The sequence below is a fragment of the Lepisma saccharinum genome, chromosome 13 (genome assembly GCF_977018435.1).
Source record: "Lepisma saccharinum chromosome 13, izLepSacc3.1, whole genome shotgun sequence".
NCBI lineage: Eukaryota > Metazoa > Arthropoda > Insecta > Zygentoma > Lepismatidae > Lepisma > Lepisma saccharinum.
The window spans coordinates 62,001,829-62,022,484 of record NC_139241.1 but is presented as its reverse complement, the minus strand read 5'-3'; the positions used below and the strand labels follow the sequence as shown (position 1 = coordinate 62,022,484).

The 20,656-nt window shown below is 39.1% G+C and overlaps 1 protein-coding gene across 4 annotated transcripts; it reads right to left on the bottom strand.

The window, feature by feature from the left end:
* Window positions 1-8,161: 8,161 nt before the first annotated feature.
* LOC145996989 (venom allergen 5-like) lies at window positions 8,162-20,213 on the bottom strand. 4 transcript variants are annotated; one of them, XM_083133591.1, is made up of 7 exons: window positions 20,064-20,213; window positions 13,409-13,543; window positions 12,299-12,454; window positions 11,651-11,735; window positions 10,317-10,464; window positions 9,256-9,431; window positions 8,162-8,404 (listed from the first exon to the last, which is right to left on the bottom strand). In XM_083133591.1, exons 2-7 carry the CDS (start codon window positions 13,514-13,516, stop codon window positions 8,298-8,300), a joined length of 780 nt encoding a protein of 259 aa, XP_082989717.1. In that variant the 5' UTR covers window positions 13,517-13,543; window positions 20,064-20,213; the 3' UTR covers window positions 8,162-8,297. The 4 variants fall into 4 exon arrangements, with proteins under 4 accessions (XP_082989717.1, XP_082989719.1, XP_082989721.1 ...); XM_083133593.1 differs by having other exon boundaries at window positions 13,409-13,533; XM_083133595.1 differs by having other exon boundaries at window positions 13,409-13,533; window positions 20,068-20,213.
* Between the last annotated feature and the right edge of the window lie 443 nt (window positions 20,214-20,656).

Below are 20,656 nucleotides of genomic sequence, written 5' to 3'. Positions count from 1 at the left end.
TGTTTACTGTCTTCACCTATTGGTGGCGCTGTTGAGAGGCTCCTTGCTTGCGTTTATCTATCGAAGTACACGAAGTTGCTGTAGTCAGGAACGTATCCAGAAATTCCTTTCGGGAGGGGCTGGGCAACATACTATCAGAGCGTATAGAAGAGAAAGTGTGCGCACTTCGGGTTCTTCCCGTAAGCCAAGTGAATAGAGCGGTGCCCCACCGAAACACTGGCAGCACCTTCGCTTGCGACGAGCGTCTTCTGCTTGCAGTGCGGCCGTGCTTTATGTAGAGCGTTTTGTTTTGTTGTGCTAGAATAACACTGTGTACTTTTATTAATGACAACGTTGTTACGTTATTCAGTTTAGTGTCCTTACATTTGTGATTGATCCGTTGTGACTAGTTTGTGCTGTGTTCTACGCATTATTATTGTGTTAGAGACAGCAGCGAGCGAAAACTACAAGATGCCTACGTGTTTCGTACCCGGCTGTAGATCTGGATATGACCGCTGTTCTTCAGGCAGTAGACATTGTTTTACGCCACCTAAAGACAGTAATGGTTTCTCAAAATGGGAGAGTGCCATCCCTAGAAAAGATTAAAAAAAACTAAGTCATAATTGCTATGTGTCTGATATTCATTTTTCCACTGACCTTTTAGTGAAAGTGGATTCGTTCATAGTGGATGGCGAAACAGTAGAAATTCCACGACAAAGGTGGAAATTAAAACCAGAAGCAGTTCCTCATATATTTCCTAATATGCCCAAATACCTCTCTAAGACAGTTAAAAAGAGAAATTATCCCATGAAAAGGCAATCCTTGCGGACAGATGATAATGAAGTAAGTACTCGTCGCAATGTATCATTAAGCTTATCAGTAGAGGATGATTTGCTTCACACTGCGGATGCGTAAATTCCCATGCCATCGACGCTATAACACATTTTTTAGTGAAAAGAATGAGAATGATCGTAGCGGAATGCTGATTTTTCATGAAGTTAAACTTAGGGAAGCAATTCAGTTTAACTCGAATTCCTTAAAAATAGACGGCTTGTTGATTAGGGAAATCTTACTCCAGACGAAAGCAAGAATCAATTAGCAAATCATGCTCTAGTTTTTTTATGTTTGTTCCTTTTCTGTATAATTAGATTCAACCCATAGCAGTATATGCTAGCAGGAATGCCACCCCTGGTGACATTCTCACAAAAATACTTATCCAGGTTATCATACATTTGGAAAAAACAGTGGTCAGAATTATTGGTTTTACATCTGACGGTAGCCAATCTAACAAAAAGTTATGGAATGCTTAGGATCCAAGACTATGGTTCGGGCGATGGCTGTAAATACCTTACCCATGCATCGAAAAGTGTTTATGATGCGCTGTTACGAGTGGAAGAAGTTGTTGCAAAAAAATTATCATGTGCTAATAGTTTATGGGGTGATATATGTTTTCAGTGTTTGGACAATTTAAATATAATTGCTGTAAAAACCTCGCAATTAGGATGCTGTGAAGATCATGTGCTGCGTACGCTACCTAAACTCGTATTTCACTATCTGAAATATCGATTTTTCTTCCGCACCAAGGAGATAAGAAAGGAGTTAAGTGCCCCGTAGACAGCAAAATCATCTCGGAAATTCTCCAAACTATCCAGCTGCTGAGCTCTTCTCCAAATGTAAGTAACATGCATTTTTGTTTCTTATGTAGTTAGTTATGTAAGCAACGCGAGCATCTTCCGCGCCGTCTCAAACGTCACCACTGCCATCTAGGCGGTGGACCACGGCAACTCAGGGAGTGCACACACTATTCCTTCTATACGCTCTGATACTATTAAGGAGTATTGATAGAACCTCACAACCGTATGATTAAGGCCAGTGATGACCTTTTGGTGCTAAATGGGTAGGGGGAGTAAGGAGTACTTTTTCTTGGTAGACAAGGCTTAGCATTAAGAGTCCATAGTGCGGAGGCAAAAAATATATAATGGGGAGCAACTGCCCCCTAAATCGTAGCCACCGTTTAAGGCTGCCATTTTTATCAGAACGTGTTAGTCCGTTTCTTCTCATCAGACAACAAAACATCTATGGAGTCCGAGTGTTTTTACGAAGCTGTTACACACGCACGGGATGGACAATCCACTCGACAACGCGACATTCAAACTGTGGGCTGCGAACTGGATGCAGACAGCGGTCGGAGTTTTTCTCTCTGATTCGAACCTGAACACCACTGCTGCGTCTTGTCCAACGATGTCTGCGCCTCTTATCAAAGCCGAAACCCACCAAATTGTTCATATTCCGACCTAAGCCCTCGCAATTCTTCAAAATTGTCTGACACAGCTTCAGCAGTCTTGTTATAAATCGGCACGAAACAAAGGAAGTCTTCTCGAACACAGCTGGATCTCAAAACAAGTAATGGACAATGAAAAGTCTTCCGTTCACAAAATATCTAAAGTTTCGTCTCCCAATATGATAGTGGTGTGCCCAAGGAAGTCTTGGTGTGGGTCATAACCCCCTCCCCCCCTTTGGCCCAGTATTTCTAAAAAAGGAACGACCCCCTGATCCCCACCTTGGATACGTGCTATTATTAATAACAGGGTTGTAGAACAATCTGTCTTGCCTCGATAATTATTTCTCTCCTTAAATTGTCGTCACATTATTGTATTTCACACACAAAAAACAAAAAACCTGATTTTATCTAGTGTAAACCGAAAACTTTCGAAGACTCGAGCCCCCTGCCCCCTGGATACGTGCCTGGCTGTTTTATTATATGTTTGCGCGGATCATATCACCCCACCTTCGGCCGGGATCAAAAGTGTGGGGCCTTAACTCCACACACCCTATGTGCCTTCATGGCGTGGAGCAAAGCACAGGCGAGCTCTTTACTCTTCTTTTTTTTTTTATGTTTGCGACATCTTTCATTTGAAACCCAACGTAGGTCTGGTCTGTGATATAAGGCTGGTCCTTTCTGTTTAGATATTAATCTACTTGTTGTGTGATTACCAAAAGATGTTTATTTGATTGATTGATTGATTGATTTAGTTTATTTTACTTCGCGTTTTGTGCCTCTTGGCTAATTTGCGAAGATGGGGATGAGTGATGAAATGATGAAATTGATGAATGGACATTCACAAACAACCAAGCCCGACCGGGATTCGAACCCGGGACCCTTGGCGTCGCTGATGTTTATTTGAAATGGAACCCGTAAGACGGGGTTGGAGTATTTTCAGCTGGTGTTAACAACAAAATACCACGGCGTATTTATAGGTCAAGTTCATAATGAGTCATTCCATGCCAAATCAACACAGATATGTGCAATTTTTAACCTGACCATCTCCGATTTTCATGAAATTTGGGGAGTTGAAACTATGCATAGAACTTAGTAACTATGAAAATTTTTAGTCTCGTGCGTCTTGTAATTGTTAAATTATTCAAGGTCAAAGTTAGCAGAAATTGCCCTTTTTGAGCCCGCTTAGCTATACTAAATGTGCTGTAACTCCGCCCCTATTATGCCTAGGAAGCTCAAATAAAGCTTATTGTACAGAGAATTAAACAAGCTTTCCAGTGATATATAACAAGCCTACCTTTGGATAAAAATATAATTTTGTCACGTGACCTTGGCCTTTGACCTTGAATATCTCAAAACATGTCATCACCAAAAATCGTGAAAAAAAATATATATATATTTGGTCCCTCATACCATACTCTAAAACATACCAAAAAATCATTCTGGGACTGCAATGGGATCAGAAGATACAAAATAATATGTGTAACTATGTGACTGATAAAAGCCCCATTACATGAACTATGAAGAGTCAAATGTCCCTTAACACCCCCTACAAAATGTGAAGGAGTTATCCTGGGTATAATTGGTCATGAAAGAAATAGGTTAGGCACAGGGAGATCCCTAGCCGTGTGTGTCAAGCGCAGATCCGACATATTGTTGACCGCCATATTGAATTGAACGCAAAAATTTCAAAGGAAAGGGGGTGATGTGATATATCAAATGAGGCTAGAATTTCACGAGAAATGAAGTCACGAAGGTTTATCCAACATATAATTAACCAGCAAAAATTTATTACTGCATGCTTGTGACCATTTTCTCCTTTTCGAGGTGTTAAAACCAAGCATTGGAATTCTCCTAACGTGTTAGGAACTCATCGAGATCACGCTGACATCTTGGGAGAGAAAGAAGTATACGCACCATTGCATATGATTTTAATCAGCTACATTCACCAAATAGTTGAATAGTGAAGAATATTGGGAAAAGTATATCAAACAATTACGTGACACTTCCTTTGGAATGAAAAATTCATCAGTGACGAGGCAAATTTTTATGTTCACGGTGAAGTTAATAAAAATAATATGCAATACCTGTGATTTGCTCAGTCGAATGGTTGTTGCTGATAAGCTAATTATGTGGTATAACGTATGGCGAACGGAAATGGTTGGTCCCTATTCAACAACGGAACCTTAAATGGTGAGGGCTTCTTGGATTTGTTAAGTGAACAGGTTTTTTCACCCTTGCTTACGGGATATGGCACTTTTCGAGAGTTTTGAAACAGGACAGAGTGTGACCACACTATGTAGACATTTTCACAATTTCTTCATGGTAATTTTCTAGGTAGATTGATGGGCACACGGGGATCTATTAAAAGGCCTGCACATTCCCCAGATCTAACATCTTAGGAGGACTTTTACCTTCAGACACATTTGAAGAGAATGGTGCATGCACTAAAAGTCCCTGATATTGACCATCTGAGAGAAGGCATAGTTGCTGCTTGCGATGTTGTTGCACATGCTACATTACCAAATGTTCTATGCGAGTGTGAGAGACGTCAACGAGTGTGCTCACAGGAACATTGACAACATTATAATGTGCATATATCGTAAGTGAAAGATATGTGTATAACTTTTTGCTGGTTAAATATATGTTGGATAAACCTTCGTCACTTCTTCTCGTGAAATTCTAGCCTCATTTGATATATCACATCACCCCCTTTCCTTTGAAATTTTTGCGTTGAATTCAATATGGCGGTCAACAATATGTCGGACCTGTGCTTGACACACACGCCTAGGGATCTCCCTGTGCCTAACCTATTTCTTTCATGACCAATTATACCCAGGATAACTCCTTCACATTTTGTAGGGAGTGTTAAGGGACATTTGACTCTTTATAGTTCATGTAGTCGGGCTTTTATCAGTCACATAGTTACACATATTATTTTGTATCTTCTGATCCCATTGCAGTCCCAGAATGATTTTTTGATATGTTTTATAGTATGGAATGAGGGACCAAATATATTTTCTTCACGATTTTTGGTGATGACATGTTTTGAGATATTCAAGGTCAAAGGCCAAGGTCACGTGACAAAATTATATTTTTATCCAAAGGTAGGCTTGTTATTTATCACTGGAAAGCTTGTTCAATTCCCTGTACAATAAGCTTTATTTGAGCTTCCTAGGCAAAATAGGGGCGGAGTTACAGCACATTTAGTATAGCTAAGCGGGCTCAAAAAGGGCAATTTATGCTAACTTTGACCTTGAATAATTTAACAATTACAAGACGCACGAAACTAAAAATTTTCATACTTACTAAGTTCCATGCATAGTTTCAATTCCCCAAATTTCATGAAAATCGGAGATGGTCAGGTCAAAGGCTGTGTTGATTTCGCATGGAATGACTACTTCTAATAACCTTGATTCTTCCATCTTGTGTATCACATGAGCATCTCAAATGCGGTAATAGATAGCATAACGTGAAAGCCGCATGTTATAATTGCGTAAATATTGCCCCAGTGAAATTACACTACACTACACATTGTATACAATGTACAGTGGAATGAAAAGTATTGCTGGGCAATTTGTTCATGACTATTTTTATTAATAAATAATAATCTCTGAACAAATTCAGTTGTGATGAGATGTTGCAACAGTGTAACTTCGTCAGACTATCCTAGTTTTGTATCCTCGAGTGCGTAGACAAGTAGATTTTATCCTTTCACTTCAAGGTGAAATGTAAGGTCCAGGGCTTGAAATTGCGGTGTTAGAAAGGCTGGTGATGTCACAGGATCATGAATGCTTATTAGGATAACGTCACGTGATTGATCTTGATTTTGTAAAGAATTTCAATAGTTTTACGAATTAAATTTACACATGTCCGTTGATTTGGCCTATACACGTATTTGGGAAAAGTTCCAAATAGTCACTTTGTGCAACTTACATCCCACGAAAATTTCCGTACACAACAAATTGTCCCTAGACCCAACTGTAGATAGTCAGTCACCTTTCGTAGTGTGCATTTTGTTTAAGAACTGATGCAAAATTTTATTACCCTGCGAATGTAATGAATAGTGATATATTATGCAATTACATGCTGATATTCGTGATAAGTTATGGTTGAATATGAAATAAAATTCTATCAACTATTCATATATCGATATTATTGCGTATTATGGAAATTTAATATTCCAATAAATATTGCAAATCTTCAAAAATCTCTGTTTTATTGCAAATAAACTGACAAATATTTATTTCTAATTATGCAGATAATATCAAGAATTAACAGGAAATAAAATTAGCATGTAATACTATAGCACAGGGGTTTCCAACTGGCGGCCCGCGATGAATTTTTTTGCGGCCCGCGAAGCCAGTTTGCAAAATACATTAATTTTATGTATTTTTACTGAAGGAACGGAAGCTCTGTGAAAAAAGACAATATCATAGGTAGAATTGATTCTGCAGTCAATAATGCATCATCAGAATCTAAAGTGACATAACTTTCTCTTCACGCCATGCATTCTACCCCTTCGCTATGCGGAATGAACTCGCCCGCTTCAGCGAAGGCTTCACTCTTTGTGTTTAGAAACAAACTGCGGCGCTATATAGATCTGTTTTACTACGCACGAACTACGAAGAGATTTCCAGTGTTCCAACTCGGATTGTACTGTGACTGATTGTTAAAGTTTGTGCAAATATCGAAATGAGCAATATCTCCAAAAAAACGTACGATTCAAAATGAAAATAGAACCTATCAAGAACGTTGGGAAAAAGACTACCTCGTTACAAACAACAATGGCAAGAAAACGGGCCAGGGTTTTGCAAATACCTTTCAAAGGAACGCTTTCCAAACATTCGTAGTTTTGGGCAAAGAATGGCATCGATGTTCGGCAGCACATACACGTGTGAAAGTGCTTTTCCTTCAATAAAGTTCATCAAGAACCGCTACAGATGCCAACTGGCAGATGCTTCACTGCTTCACCTTCTGAGATTTTCAAAAACAGAAATTGAAGTGGACATTCCAACTTTAATAAAACAAGTAGATCGGCCTCAATTTTCACATTGAATACTTGCTATGAAGGATTCTTATTTGTATGGTGTGTTTTTCATTTCTTTCAATTCATCCATAAGTATTGGGTTTTTGTGAAATAAATTGTAATTATACAATTTTTATCTGTGATTCCATTGTTTCTATTGCCTCATTTTAGAAATTTAGGTCATGTGAAAGTACTACATTTTCAGTTCAGTACTTACAATTTTTGTAATTTTTAATCCCACCCACAAAAAATGCGGCCCGCCAATCAACTGCTGGATATAATTTTGGCCCTCGGACCTTTTGAAGTTGGAAACCACAGCTATAGAATATGTCAAAACATAGTACATAGGCCTATACATTGCCACATTTTATGCTTTGACATTTGTTACTCTCACTAGCATACGCAGGATTTTCTTTCGAAGGGGCTGGGATTGTAAAAGTGGGAGGAGGCGAGATACACTACAAAATATTTCGCAATTCCCATTTTAAACCTCGTTTTAAAAGTTGTTCAGTTACAAAAATGGTAATCGGTGTTCATTTTGACGGGGCCTCCGTTTACCACTTTAGTTTTTCCGAATTCGTTACTGCTTTCATTTGAAAATTGCGATTTTCTCAGAATTTCGGCCCATTAGTTCCCTCCTGCGAACGCCAGTGGTTGCTGTGAAGAATTCCAGCTCCAGTTTGACACCTACTAATGTCGCTACAAGTATTCATAAAATCTCTAAAATAATTAACTCAATGTAATTTGTTTTCCCGTATGATTAGCCATATCCGGTTCTTTCAACCAAAAGGTGCTAAGAAATTACTAATCGTGGACTGTTAATATATAATTTAATTACTTTTTGAGTAGTAAAAACATCATACTATAAGGTCATATCTGAAACAGTATGGAAATGTAAACAGCGACAACTTGGAGGGACTCCATATCTAGAAATGCACCACATTTGCTGCGTGGTAGGAGCGCAAGTCTTTCATACTCTGTTATAGACGTTTCTTGATCCAAACATCGCATTTATGTTGAATTGGATGAGAGTTTGTTTCGTAAGACGCAATAGAAAGCAAGAAGCATTATCCAAATGCGAGGAAGTTTAAGAGGAGCATGGCTCTCCGTCGATTCATCTAACAAAAGAAAATCAGAAATCAAGTTAGTACACAATTTGGTAATTTTGACTAGAATTTTGGTAACTTAAGCAAATTCTACACTATTATGAAAATACATTGGTTCTGGTGACCAATCATTTGTTTGTCAACTATTTAAACACATATTTGATAACGAGATTTTTTTTTTTGTTATTCCAAACAAACTTTTTATGCTCAGATAGGATAATCTGGATTGGAGCTGCACTTTAATGTGAGATCCAACCACTGTGCAATATGCCTCCACCGGGTATCGAACCCGGAATCCCTACATTACAAGGTGATAGAGTTACCACTATATCGGGAAAATCCAATAAACTTAGGATTGTAACAGAATCAATAAAACACATAATGAAATTTAAACGTTGTCATCTTTTAATGAGGGAATCCAGGGTCTCCCTTATCGCACAACGCAAGGACAACATTACGTTCTGACATCAGACGAGGAATGTCTACTACTTTGTTAGGTTAGGTCTGACAAGTTTGGTTCTCTTAGTATAAATTCACTATTAATATATTATTTATGCTAAGAGAACTAAACCTAACTAGCCTAACCTAACAACTTAGACATTTAGCTTAACAATAAAAGCATTCCTCGGTGAGGTCAGAACGCAAAATTGTCCTCGCGTTGTGCGATAAGGGAGACCCGAGAATCCCTGGTTTGATACAGGTGGAGGAGCATTCAGACGTGGGGAGTAAAGTGATTCGAGTACCTTTGAGTAATTTACTCTATTCTGTGTTGGAATTAAAATATGAATGTTCATTTATGACAAAATTACGACCAAAATACTCTAGAAAATTTATTCGGGACACCCCCCTAGAGTGAAACTCACCTGTTTCATATATTGTCTGTCCAAGGACGTTGCCAGCCGGTAGGTAGTTGCACACGAGGAGCATAGTGTGCATGGGCGGCTCCGATTCTCCCATTATGTACGTTGTAACCCCGCAGCCGACGTGCGTGGTAGCTGCCCACACAAGCTGCGTGTAGTGGCCGGTCTTCGCAAGGTTACTGGAAGGCAAAAGGGCCATGTAACTTCTATTTCAAGGTACGATGCTTCTTCGAAAAGTGTAGTACGAAATTTAGCGGAAAATGAAGGCTAAACCAGGATTCGAAATCGGGTCTCTGTCATACCTTGCCAGCCCTGGTTTTGCCTGATTTCTCGCCTGCACTTGTGAGAAATTGTCTGTGCAGTGCTTCCGCAGCGGGTATGTTGGTTTTGAAACACTGATGACGTGGACGATGCCTCGTTTTAAACGTTTCACGCCAGTTCGGCAGAGTGGAACTCCACCTTTTATTCGCCTGAATCGAAGATTACATAGTCACAGTTCAATACGAAATAACAATTTTAAACAGGGTATAACAAGAACCAGCAAAGATTTCAATATTTCAATAGCGGTATTGAATTTGAAGTATGTGTTTAAAGATGGCTAACTTAAAGTCGCTCTAGACCATTGCGCTGTAACATTAAAGTCCTGTCGATGTTCCAAATTCTGAAGAATTTCATCTGTTTCAAATTCCTTAGGGAGAATTGAAGTGAATCTTCGTGTGGTTTTCTTTCCCTGTTGTCCAGATATCTATGATTGAAAATAGGCTTACGTAGTCACGACACTATTGCGAATATCTAGGCAACAAGGACGGAAACCACACGAAGGTTCACGTGAATGTTTCAGAATGATTTTTAAACGGATGTAATCTTTCAGAATTTGGAATATATAACAGCTTTTGTTCTTAAGGATATGAATTTTCGATGACGACATTCAAACCTTGGGCCGGTGGAAGCGATGCGAGGAGCACATGTTATTTTATTTTAGAGTAATGTGTTTTAGTAATATGGCTCATAATTACTATGTTGTATATCGTTCATATTCTACGTTTTGATTTAAGCATACTCACTCGCCAGTGAACTTTCCGTCCTTGGGCCACGTGAAGTCCTTCACCTCGTCGTACCAATTCCTTATCATGACGGGAATGACCGTGGAGGCGTCTGGGAGAGTCTCGGATGACGCCTGCATCGCCATGTTTTGTCCGACTGGCTCATTCTCTGGAATTCAAGGGAGAAGCAGCGTGATGTTCTCCAGTTAAGAAATTTACAATGAACTACATCTACAGCATATCTGACGCAAGTTTGCGCAGTATTTACATGTATAAGTCCCATGGTATTTGAAAAATCCAATTGGGGATAATTCCGTAACTGCTCTCAAAGTGCCAAAAATTAGTAAGCAGATGGGGCATGCAGAAACCAGAGGGGAAATTTCTTCACGCCCCCTCTTCAAATACCACCCTGATGTATAAGCGTATTTTAGAAAGTGTTGAGGTACATATAATGACGATAAATAAGCGTGGAATATTTTAAGGGGTGTCGTTAGAGAATGTTTGATAGGTATGGAGATAAGTCACTGCATTGATTGGCGCCGATTTTCGCTTCTTTGGCGGGTCAAGATTGACATAAACGCAGGCCCGAATCTAGGGAAGGGGGTCTTACGTCGTTATCCCAAAACTCTGGCCATAGTGGAAATTGCTTATTTTCTTGAAATACTTTCTCGCACAGCTGGCAACAGGTGTAAAGCCAACAGGTTCTCTCTATTGGGGAATAATACCAGCTGGCTATTGTCTGGTGTGCGGATTGACATTGTCATGAAAAAAAAAAAAGCAAGTCCCTTTCACCTTCCGTGGTGTTTGACAGGCTTATTCCAGCATTAACAATACGATGAATAATGTGGGTGTGCTGACCTTCAAATCATTTAACTGCAATAAAAATAGCAACAGTCATATAATTATTTACTGGCATATTTATAGAAATTCGTACTGTATTTTTATTGCAGCGTCATTGAATTCTGATATTGCAAATTCCTGGAGAAATAGTAAAAAAAAATATTATGATTGAACACATTTTATTTCTCAAAGATAGCGAGGGAAACTTTCTTCCCTCGCTTTGGACGAACTTAAAACTGCAGAAACCGCGAAGAAAAATTCAGAGAAGGGATTCCCTCCTGAAATTAGAACCTGCTCGTACCTAACAAGAACTGGCTAAATGCAGATATTTTTATCATATTCCCAATATATTTATTCTCTCAGCGCCGGTAACCATATTCAACGTTTAGATCTAACCTAACGGCTAGGGAGAAAATTGAACCTGCTTTCATGAGGTAGCACCAGTACCTTATTATTCGAACAACCCTCATATAAGAGATGGGAGCAATGCAATTAAGACAGATATAATTACTTACTTCTGGTATTCCGGCACTCGTCGTGCTGCCAAATGCATTGATCTGCCCATGTCTGGGCGATCATTGCTATTTCGTCATTCCATTCCTGAAAAAGTATTAAAAATACGTTAGTAGTATAAGTTCCAGTTGAGGGCTGTTTTTCTCCGTGGGTGGCTCCAGGAGTGGCACGTGTTCATATGATTGACAGGTCTTGTAAACAAGTGTACTTCATTAAGTGTACCTTAAACTTAATTAAAATTGAAAGTCAGCGCGGCTCTCACCCGCGAACGATCGCGGGTTGTTTTATTCAAGACAGAGCAGAATTTCAAATTTCGGACTGAAAACACGTTTGGGTGTTGGCGTAAATACCAGGAGCGATTAAGGGTTAGGCCGTGTCCGAAAGGGGCAAAGAAGGAGACCTAAAGTGTGGACTTCTCGGAAGTAACGTCAGATGTGCAGTTTTAACAAATGCACCCTTTTGCTCGTTTCTTGGAAATAAAATTGAGGCGGTGATAAACATCTGCTGTTCTCTGTGAGATTGCAAGACCGCAGTTAACGAGACTGTACTTGAAGTCCATGCGAACCTGAACCTTCCAGGCACTGCCATAGTCTCTGCTTGGATGTACAGTCAAGAGTCAAGATAATAGTAGGTAAATTGTAAGTGCTCACCAGATTGGGCATGTGCTTGGCGGGTGGCTGCCCGACCTGCTTGCCCTCCGCCACCTTCGCCCTCAGGCTGTTGTGGTTCTCCAGGATGAGGTCCTTCAGCTCCGTTCCGACGTCCACTGTTTGCAGTTCCGTGCAACCCCCGCTAGCAGTCTTTCCCTGTGAATATCCAACAGATCAATAACACAAACAATATATTTGTTTGTAATAATATCCAGGCATGTATGTAGAACTATATTTCGGGAGTTCTCCTAACGAAGTGTATCTATTAATATTAATAAATTGGACAGTACGTATTCATTATCTATCTTATGTCTAGTTAAGACAACTAAAATTTGTATAGGAACAAACTCTCCTACCAGATAAATTAATGTTAAAAGTTGGAAATGAATTATTAATTTAATACTAAAAATGTTGTTAGGTCCAGCTGATGAAAAGTCCTTGATCATTATTTGTATGCGTGTTATTAGTAGAAGTGGTGTACATAAAATTTCGCAGGTACTGTCAATGCAAAGCTGTACGTATAGTCTCAATCTAATCCTTGCCCTTATTTGTAAGTTCTGCGAATATAAATTAACAGTAAGCGTGTATTTTGCTAATTTAATTTTGGACTTGGTAAGTCTTCCAGCGGGGTCTGGACCCCACTCTTAATACGCCCTTGAAATTATTGTAACTAGGTAGGTACTAAAACTTCAAAACAGGCGAAGGGAAGATAGTAAAAGATTTAAAAATAGGCTAGAAAATTGATAGGCATGAGCAAAGTAAAATAATAGCAATCCAATCGGAATATGCAAATATTCAATCGCATCTTCATTATTTTCCAGTTTTAGGCACTCGAACGGCAGTTTATCTTTGGAATAAGCAAACATAGTCACCACTCTCATATTCCTCATATAGCTTTTTCCACAACCTAATTAATTTGGTGCACACCGAATAATTTGTACGGGGAAACAGGAGATTTTTCTCACTTCTAGATACTTGTAGGTATTATCTAGTTTCAAATATTTATCTCCGGAGAAGTCTTTTTTAAGGGAAAATTACAAACTTCCCTTAAAAGTGGATATATTTGTATTTTCGTTATTTTACATCGCTTTTCTGCTACTTTTAGCTTACCGCATACTTGGTCACTGTATGTTCCTTCCCATTGCATGTTATGTTACTGTAATCGTAGTCCTCCGAACACTTTCCTTGCACAAGCAGCACGATGAAGATGAACCACATGTTCTACGGGTAAAGATCTACCACAGACTTAGAAAAGAAATACAAATTAGTTGTGATCATTGCATAGAGTGCGTTACTATGCGTTAAGATTGAAGAATCTACAATAAGCCTCTGCTTGTCCAATTAACTATTTTCTACAGAACTGAAACTACAGTAGAAATGAAATAGAAATGGATGCGACTCGTGTTCTTTTAATCATTATTTTGAAAATCTGTTAACGTGGCAAAATCCTAATGTACAGGGTGTCCGGGCTAGAGGTATACAAAAATATATGCTTATAAAGAAACAATTATATATGTTATGTTGTTGGGTAAATGCTCAATCGATAGAAAATCTCCCCGAGATTTGATCGTCACCATTTCAAGGTCAGCACCGAGTCGTATAGATCGCGCATGCGCACAAATGTTCAATGCGACGCGCTTTGGCAAGTCTAGCAGCGTACGCCTGACAGTCAATATCAGGGGGTGCTATTCCGGCTTCCCGCGCTACGGCGGCACGTGAAGGTCTTCTGCTAGAGTGACGTCAAAAAGGGGATCCCTCAGCTGCGGGCCGCTTAATAACATGTAAAATCATACAAGTTTATCACCTCATAGAGGCGATTATAACTCTTGGGAAGCAATGTTTATAACATGTAGTTCTTCTTCACTGCTTTCCCGTACCTTCTCAAGTTAACTGAGGATGGCAAACGAACAAATTCATGCTGAATTCAGCAAAAAGGGAATCAATGTCTTTGGTTCTTTAACACTATTTGTCTACACTTCTACACGCAGCAATAAAGTTCGTTGGTTGGTTGATTGGTTGATTTGGTGTTTTAAGTCCACTTTATGCACAGTAAAGCTAATCGGGACTGGACCTACATGTTAAAGTAGAATCCGAACCACCATGTGCCTTCACCGGGTATCGACCCCGGGACCCCTTGATTACGAGACACAGCAATGAAGTTAAATGATTATTAGATGAGAGTCTCATCTTGAGACTAGCACAATAGAGAACACCCGAAAAATCGTAAAGTGAAACAATTTTAAATGCCTGTGTGTGCTGGAGGGTGCTGGGAGTAGAGTCTCGTGCGCATATTTTCATGCAAATAGTTTACTAACTTAATTAATTATAGCGTGGGCATAACTGCAACAAGATTGAACGGAAAGGATTAAGTAAGTCCCTCTACATGTATATAACGGGTCTCCATGACAGCATAACGCTTTAGGAAGCCAGAGGCCCCAGTTTGAACCATAGTAAGGCATATAGCAATGTTTGTCTCATTCTCCACTCATTAGTTCATCATTCATCCTCATAGTAGCGATCAACCCAGTAGAAATTCGTCTTTAAATGAACGACACATACATGCATATTGATTTATTATTATTTCGTTTTTCTGCTACTTCTGGCTAATCGCGAAGATGAGGATGAATCGTGATAAGATGAGGCGGATGAAGGGACAATCATAAACATGTAAGGACAACACAATACGAGCCCCACCAAGGATTATAATGGCCACGAGTCCAGACGCCAGAGCCTCGCTAGTCACTAGTATGTAAAATGCAGTGGTATGAGTCCTGTCGAGTTGCATCCACGGGAAGCTCCAAAATTTCGGTGTTGTGTGCGTGTGAATAAAACTATTATTATTATGAAGTTACAGTTACGCAATAATAAACGTCTAAGCCGTAGGAATGCAAATATTGCCATCAGTTTCAATAATACGAATGTCTATAACAGTATCCTTCTTATTTAATTTTTATTTAACACGTAGTGTTTTTTTTTTTTTGATACGGAAGAAACATGCATCAAATTATGTCAATATATTGTACATATATTCAGGTAGTGTTGTATTTTAAAAATTTCCAGCAGTAGAATTTCAGCAACTTCTTTGCAGGGGCGACTTATTGTTCACAAGAATTAATTGAAGTTACTGCTGCATAACATAATAAGTACGAGTATATTGCAAAATCATAGACAAAATGCAGTGGGTGGAGGATGTCTATGTAATTTATCCTAGTGGGGGAATTTTCTTTAAGAGGATTTTCTTAACTGGAGAGATAGCATTCCAAAACCTTTTCCTCTTTGAGCACTGCTGCCTCTCCTGTGAAAAAATCTTGCGGTCGTCCTTGTCAAATTGCGTCATTACGAGGCAAATATTTTTTTCTTATTTTTGGGTTGCTTTCCTGTAACTTTTACCTAATTGGAAGGCGAGGATGAGTAACGAAAAGATGAAATTGATGGACACCCGCAAAGGGACACAATGTCCAGGCGGGACTCGAGCCTTAAACCTTCGCTGGGTAGCGAGATCGTTACTGAACCAATTAACGTTCTCATCTATTTCTATTTTGAGGGCGTATTGGTTGCGTCATCGCCTTATAATCGAGGGATCCCGGGTTCGGTACCCGGTGGAGGCACGTAGTGGTTCGGATCCCACTTTAAACTGTAGGTACAATTAGCCTCAATGTACCTAAACTGGACTTAAAACGCCAATTCAATCAATCTGTTTTATTATTTCACGTCGCTTTTTGACATATAGAGCAAACTAGGGCAATGAAATGAAAATGAAACATGAAATAGATAAGACACACAATGATACACACCCATGCCTCAACCAAGGTTCGCTTCTGAGTTCATAGAGCGTTACGCTAGCGATTCCTCCAGGTAAGGGATATACGATAGACGATTTGACGTACACCGAGGGGGTTCATATCTGCAGTTGGGAACATTCAAATGGAAAGTAATTTCTTCCAGTTTCCGAAAGCGACATGGCTTTCATTGTTCGGTATAAGCCAACTTCGAGGCACAGATTTCTCCCAGATGTCAGAAAAATCTGCAGGTCCAGTAGTAGCGATCAGGTATTCGTTTACAGAAGTGCTTGTGCTGTTTGTCTTGAATATTAAAGCGAGTAATTTTAGGTCGTATTACGTTTATTCGGTGTCTGTACCATGAATAAGCGTGCCAAAGGTAAACATTCTTGTGCTGTTGCAGAGTGTACCAATTGGGGCTTTAAGGAATCTGGCACCACATCTATTTCTATTTTGAGGGCCTCCCCGATGGCGTAGTGGTGGCGTCATCGCCTTATAATCGAGGGATTCCGGTTCGGTACCCGGTGGAGGCACGTAGTAGTTCGGATATGGAAAAAGTTATTCAATTTGAGATTGTGTTTGCATCCTTCCATGGGTCAACTGTTTCCAAGCAACATAAAGTTATGGACACTCTAAAGACAGTACTTCAGTCAAAATTTCCTGAAGTTAACGAAAAGATTATTTCCCTGTATGTCAGAACAAGAACTTTTATTAGAATTCTTTGAATAAACTAATGAAACTCAAGTCCATGGAAGCAAGTGCAGCGAGAAAAAGACGACAGTGGGTAGCATCGTCTTCAAAATCATAAGTCTACAGGAAGGGTAAGTTGTAATGAATTTTTATTCTTACTGATATTTAATCGCGGCGATGAGTGTTGATCATATAAAATTGATGAAAGGGCAGGCACAAAGAACATCAATGCCCACGACGTGACTCCAAGTCGGGAACTTCAGTGATGTGATTCAAAGTCGAACACGCGGTTGACCAGATTCGCCATCGAGCTGGCACGAGTTTTCTTGAATTTATTAAGGGATTACGCTTTCCCACGACATTGCATTTTATCCATTTATTATTTATTTATTAAGTTCTAAAAAACATATTTTGATGTTACGGTTTTTTAAACACAAATCAGTTTAGGTAGAATATTTCTGCAATGTTACCATAGTGTAAACTTTAATGTAAGCGAAAACATGTGTGCATCACTAGTTAAAGATTTTCACATCTACAAAAAAAAAAAAAAAAAATATCCAAAACCCATTTCCACCTCACTCAAGGATTATGTTAATTCAATTCAAATTGTACGCGGGTTCAGTGCCATGAATCTAACCTTTACTGAACAGAATGAGATTGTTTCATAGAATGTATCGCCGAAAATCAATTTCGCTGATATCCCGTTGTCGTTGTTCTATTTTCATTAGATACGAGCTCCAATTACCATTTTAATCCTTCGTTTTAAAAGTTATTCAAACACAAAAATAGTTATTGGGGGTCATTTTAAAGTTGTTTTTTTACTTCATTACTGGTGTTATAATTCATTACTGTCTTCATTTGATTTTTTTATTTTCTAAGAATTTCGGCGGGTTGCAGCCCCTTAAGCCCCCTGCGTACGCCAGTGCTTGCCACACTCATCTAGCCTACGCTCCCATCAAATTTATCATTTCATCATTCATTTTTATTGTTGCGGTTACCCTAAATACGTAGAAAAGCGACGTCATATAACAACAGCGACATCCTATGTATACTAGATATATAAATTATAATGAACAAATTATTAATAACAAACATCTGTGAAAATTTGAAGGTATGAAGGATAATAAGTATTGGTGTGGTAGCGAAATATTTAATACGTAAAATTGTATTTATTTACCCATACGCAACTTCAGAGTTCAATGTAGGGGCGATATAAGAGGATAGTCGTGATTACTTTTTGTTTGATTTGTATAACGCCATTTATTGTAATTGCGTGCTGTAAAGTTCTTCATATTATTGCCTAGGTCTTATTCCTTGCGTTTTGCTTATTATTCTGCCTCAAATGGTTAATAGAACCAAGATATGGACAATTAAAAATGAAAATATTTCCCGTAAGCTTCCATTGCTACGCGAGCCCCGCCCCTTGACAGATCCCCTTGGTCACGTCAGAGCTCGTTGCGGCTTCTGGCCAATGGGAGAGCTCCGTGTCTCGGAATGCTCTTCCTAAAATACTTCTATATTCCTTGAGTCAATATGTGGACGCCACAACGAAAGGTGTAGCGTATGCTATGGTTAGCAGAGTTCGAATCAGTAACACGTGTTCAGCGGCGTGCAAGAAGAGAATGGAACGTGGACCATCCCACACGTAAGTCCATTTATCAATGGGACAAAACTCTGTAGTCATTGCTTGGGTAAGGTCCATGTTCCATTCTCTTCTTGAACATTTTTGCGCACGAGCGATCTATAAGAGACTGTGCTGTCCTTGAAATGGTGACGATCAAATCTCGAGGAGATTTTCTATCGATTGAGCATTTACCCAACAACATAAAATGTATAGTTCTTTCTTTATAAGCATACATTTTTGTATACCTCTAGCCCGGACACCCTGTATTATAAAACGTGTAGCTCCATAAGCATCATACTCTGCTTGAGTGTGCCCATCATCATATCGTCAGTGCATATTTGATCTCCCCAACCACCTGTCATCCACGTTGGGAGATGAAGACTATTTTAGTTATAGAGTTTTGCCCAGTATAATCTAAATCGTGCAAGTGTCGTTAACCGCTGATATACCCACTCTCTCACTCGACCTCGTTCTGAAAATTTTTGATGTCACCTTAAAAGCACTAAAACTTTAAGAGTCAATTTTATATTAAAGAAATAGAATCTAGGATAAAATGGGATATGCAGTATTATTATGAAAATCGATTGTACTTAGTAGTAACAATGATGTTAGGGAAAAATATTTAAACAATATTGAACTTACACTTTAAAGAAATGGTCAAATGTCTTCCTCACCAGGACGTTGCATCTTTCCGTCCACAAACCCACTTATACGAGTACTCTTAGAAAGAAATTTTTTTTTCTCGGATTACAAACAACATCGGATTACCGAGACATTATTGGTAAGACTCTACTTTACGTCCTTTTCCTAAGGAATACATGTCATATATCGTTGGAAAGGTTATTGTATAAGGAATTCAACAACGTAAAACCCAAAGCGAGGAAAAATTACCTGGAGGAGGAAATCGATAAAAACCGATGTTGTCCGGATATGAGTAATTGAACGTACTGAGGAAATTTTTCGATGATGAAGCACATATTTAGGGGTGAAATGAGTGCTAATGGAACCTAACCTAACAGGCCTAACCTAACCTTGTAGGCATACCTCGTCCCCGTGAATGGTTCGTGGGACTATCGTGAATGGTTCGTGAGGCTACCCGTGCATGTTTTTTGGAGCTAACGTGAATGGTTTTTGGGGCTACCCGTGCATGGTTTTTGGGGCTAACGTGAATGGTTTGTGGGGTTATCGTAAATGGTTCGTGGGACTACCCGTGAATGGTTAGTGGGGCTATCGTGAACAGAAAGTGTAAAAAGAAAAAGGTACTACCCGAAGAGATGCCGGCTGTCTGCAAGCACAGTTTTGAACGATGCACTAAATTATTACTGGGGATAAACGTGCACCATACACACGCACAACGCACCGCGAACGCAAAGAAGCAATCACCACACAGAACGCAAACGAGCAAAGCACACGCATTCACAACGCGGACACAAAGACGAGCCTGCAGTGTTGTTAACTCCCATCGGTTACCACCAAAAGGCAATAAGGACGTAAAGTAGAGTCTAGCCGCATTGTTATATATTCAGTGCATGAATATAAGATTTATTTAAATATATATTTTCCATACATTTCGTATTTTACCTGAATTGACATCAAATACTCAACAGTAAGTTAGAAATGTGATGATCAATTATCTTCAAAGTAATATTTAGCTACAGCAGTAAATACATACCTACATTTACTACTATTCAATCACACCTTCTTAAATAGTTGTACACAACAATAATATCGAAGTAGAACTTTGCGTTCGCGAAGCTTGAGATTATCTACGACTTTGCACCTAGGTTTCTAATTGATTCCGTTTTAATATTTCCATCTTACTTCAAAACAAAACATCAATTTTTCAATAGTTACAGAATTGGTTTGATCACGGCTGTAAAAGCACACTTATTGGCTTGCTAGAAAATGTCTTTACTTACGTCATCAATAAATTGATGTTCCACACAAGCCTATTTTCACATTTCTTCTGTGATTCATGACGGCTAAGTACAGGTTGGTCGATTTGGTGTGTTCGGGAAGTAACCTGTCTTCGATATAAATCTGTCACAGAAAATGAGCATGCTTTCGATTAATTCAACTCTTTCACAAGTAAATCCATTCCAAGTGCCTTAAATTTATATTGGGTATCATTACAACTTTAAATATCAAGGAGATTGACGTATAACATCAACAACCATAGATGAGTTGTCTAAAGACAACTCCGATAGTACAGGAGTTAACGTTGTTCCCTACATGTAGGGAATCTAGATTCGATCTGCGTTGGAG

Bases quoted from the DNA above. Each gene is read 5' to 3' on its own strand.
- LOC145996989 (XM_083133591.1), bottom strand. From the start codon at position 13,516: ATGTGGTTCATCTTCATCGTGCTGCTTGTGCAAGGAAAGTGTTCGGAG. The intron at 11,736-12,298 runs GTGAGCACTTAC...ATACTTTTTCAG, and splicing joins CCAAGCACATGCCCAATCTG to GAATGGAATGACGAAATAGC. The intron at 10,465-11,650 runs GTAAGTAATTAT...CTTGAATTCCAG, and splicing joins CGAGTGCCGGAATACCAGAA to AGAATGAGCCAGTCGGACAA.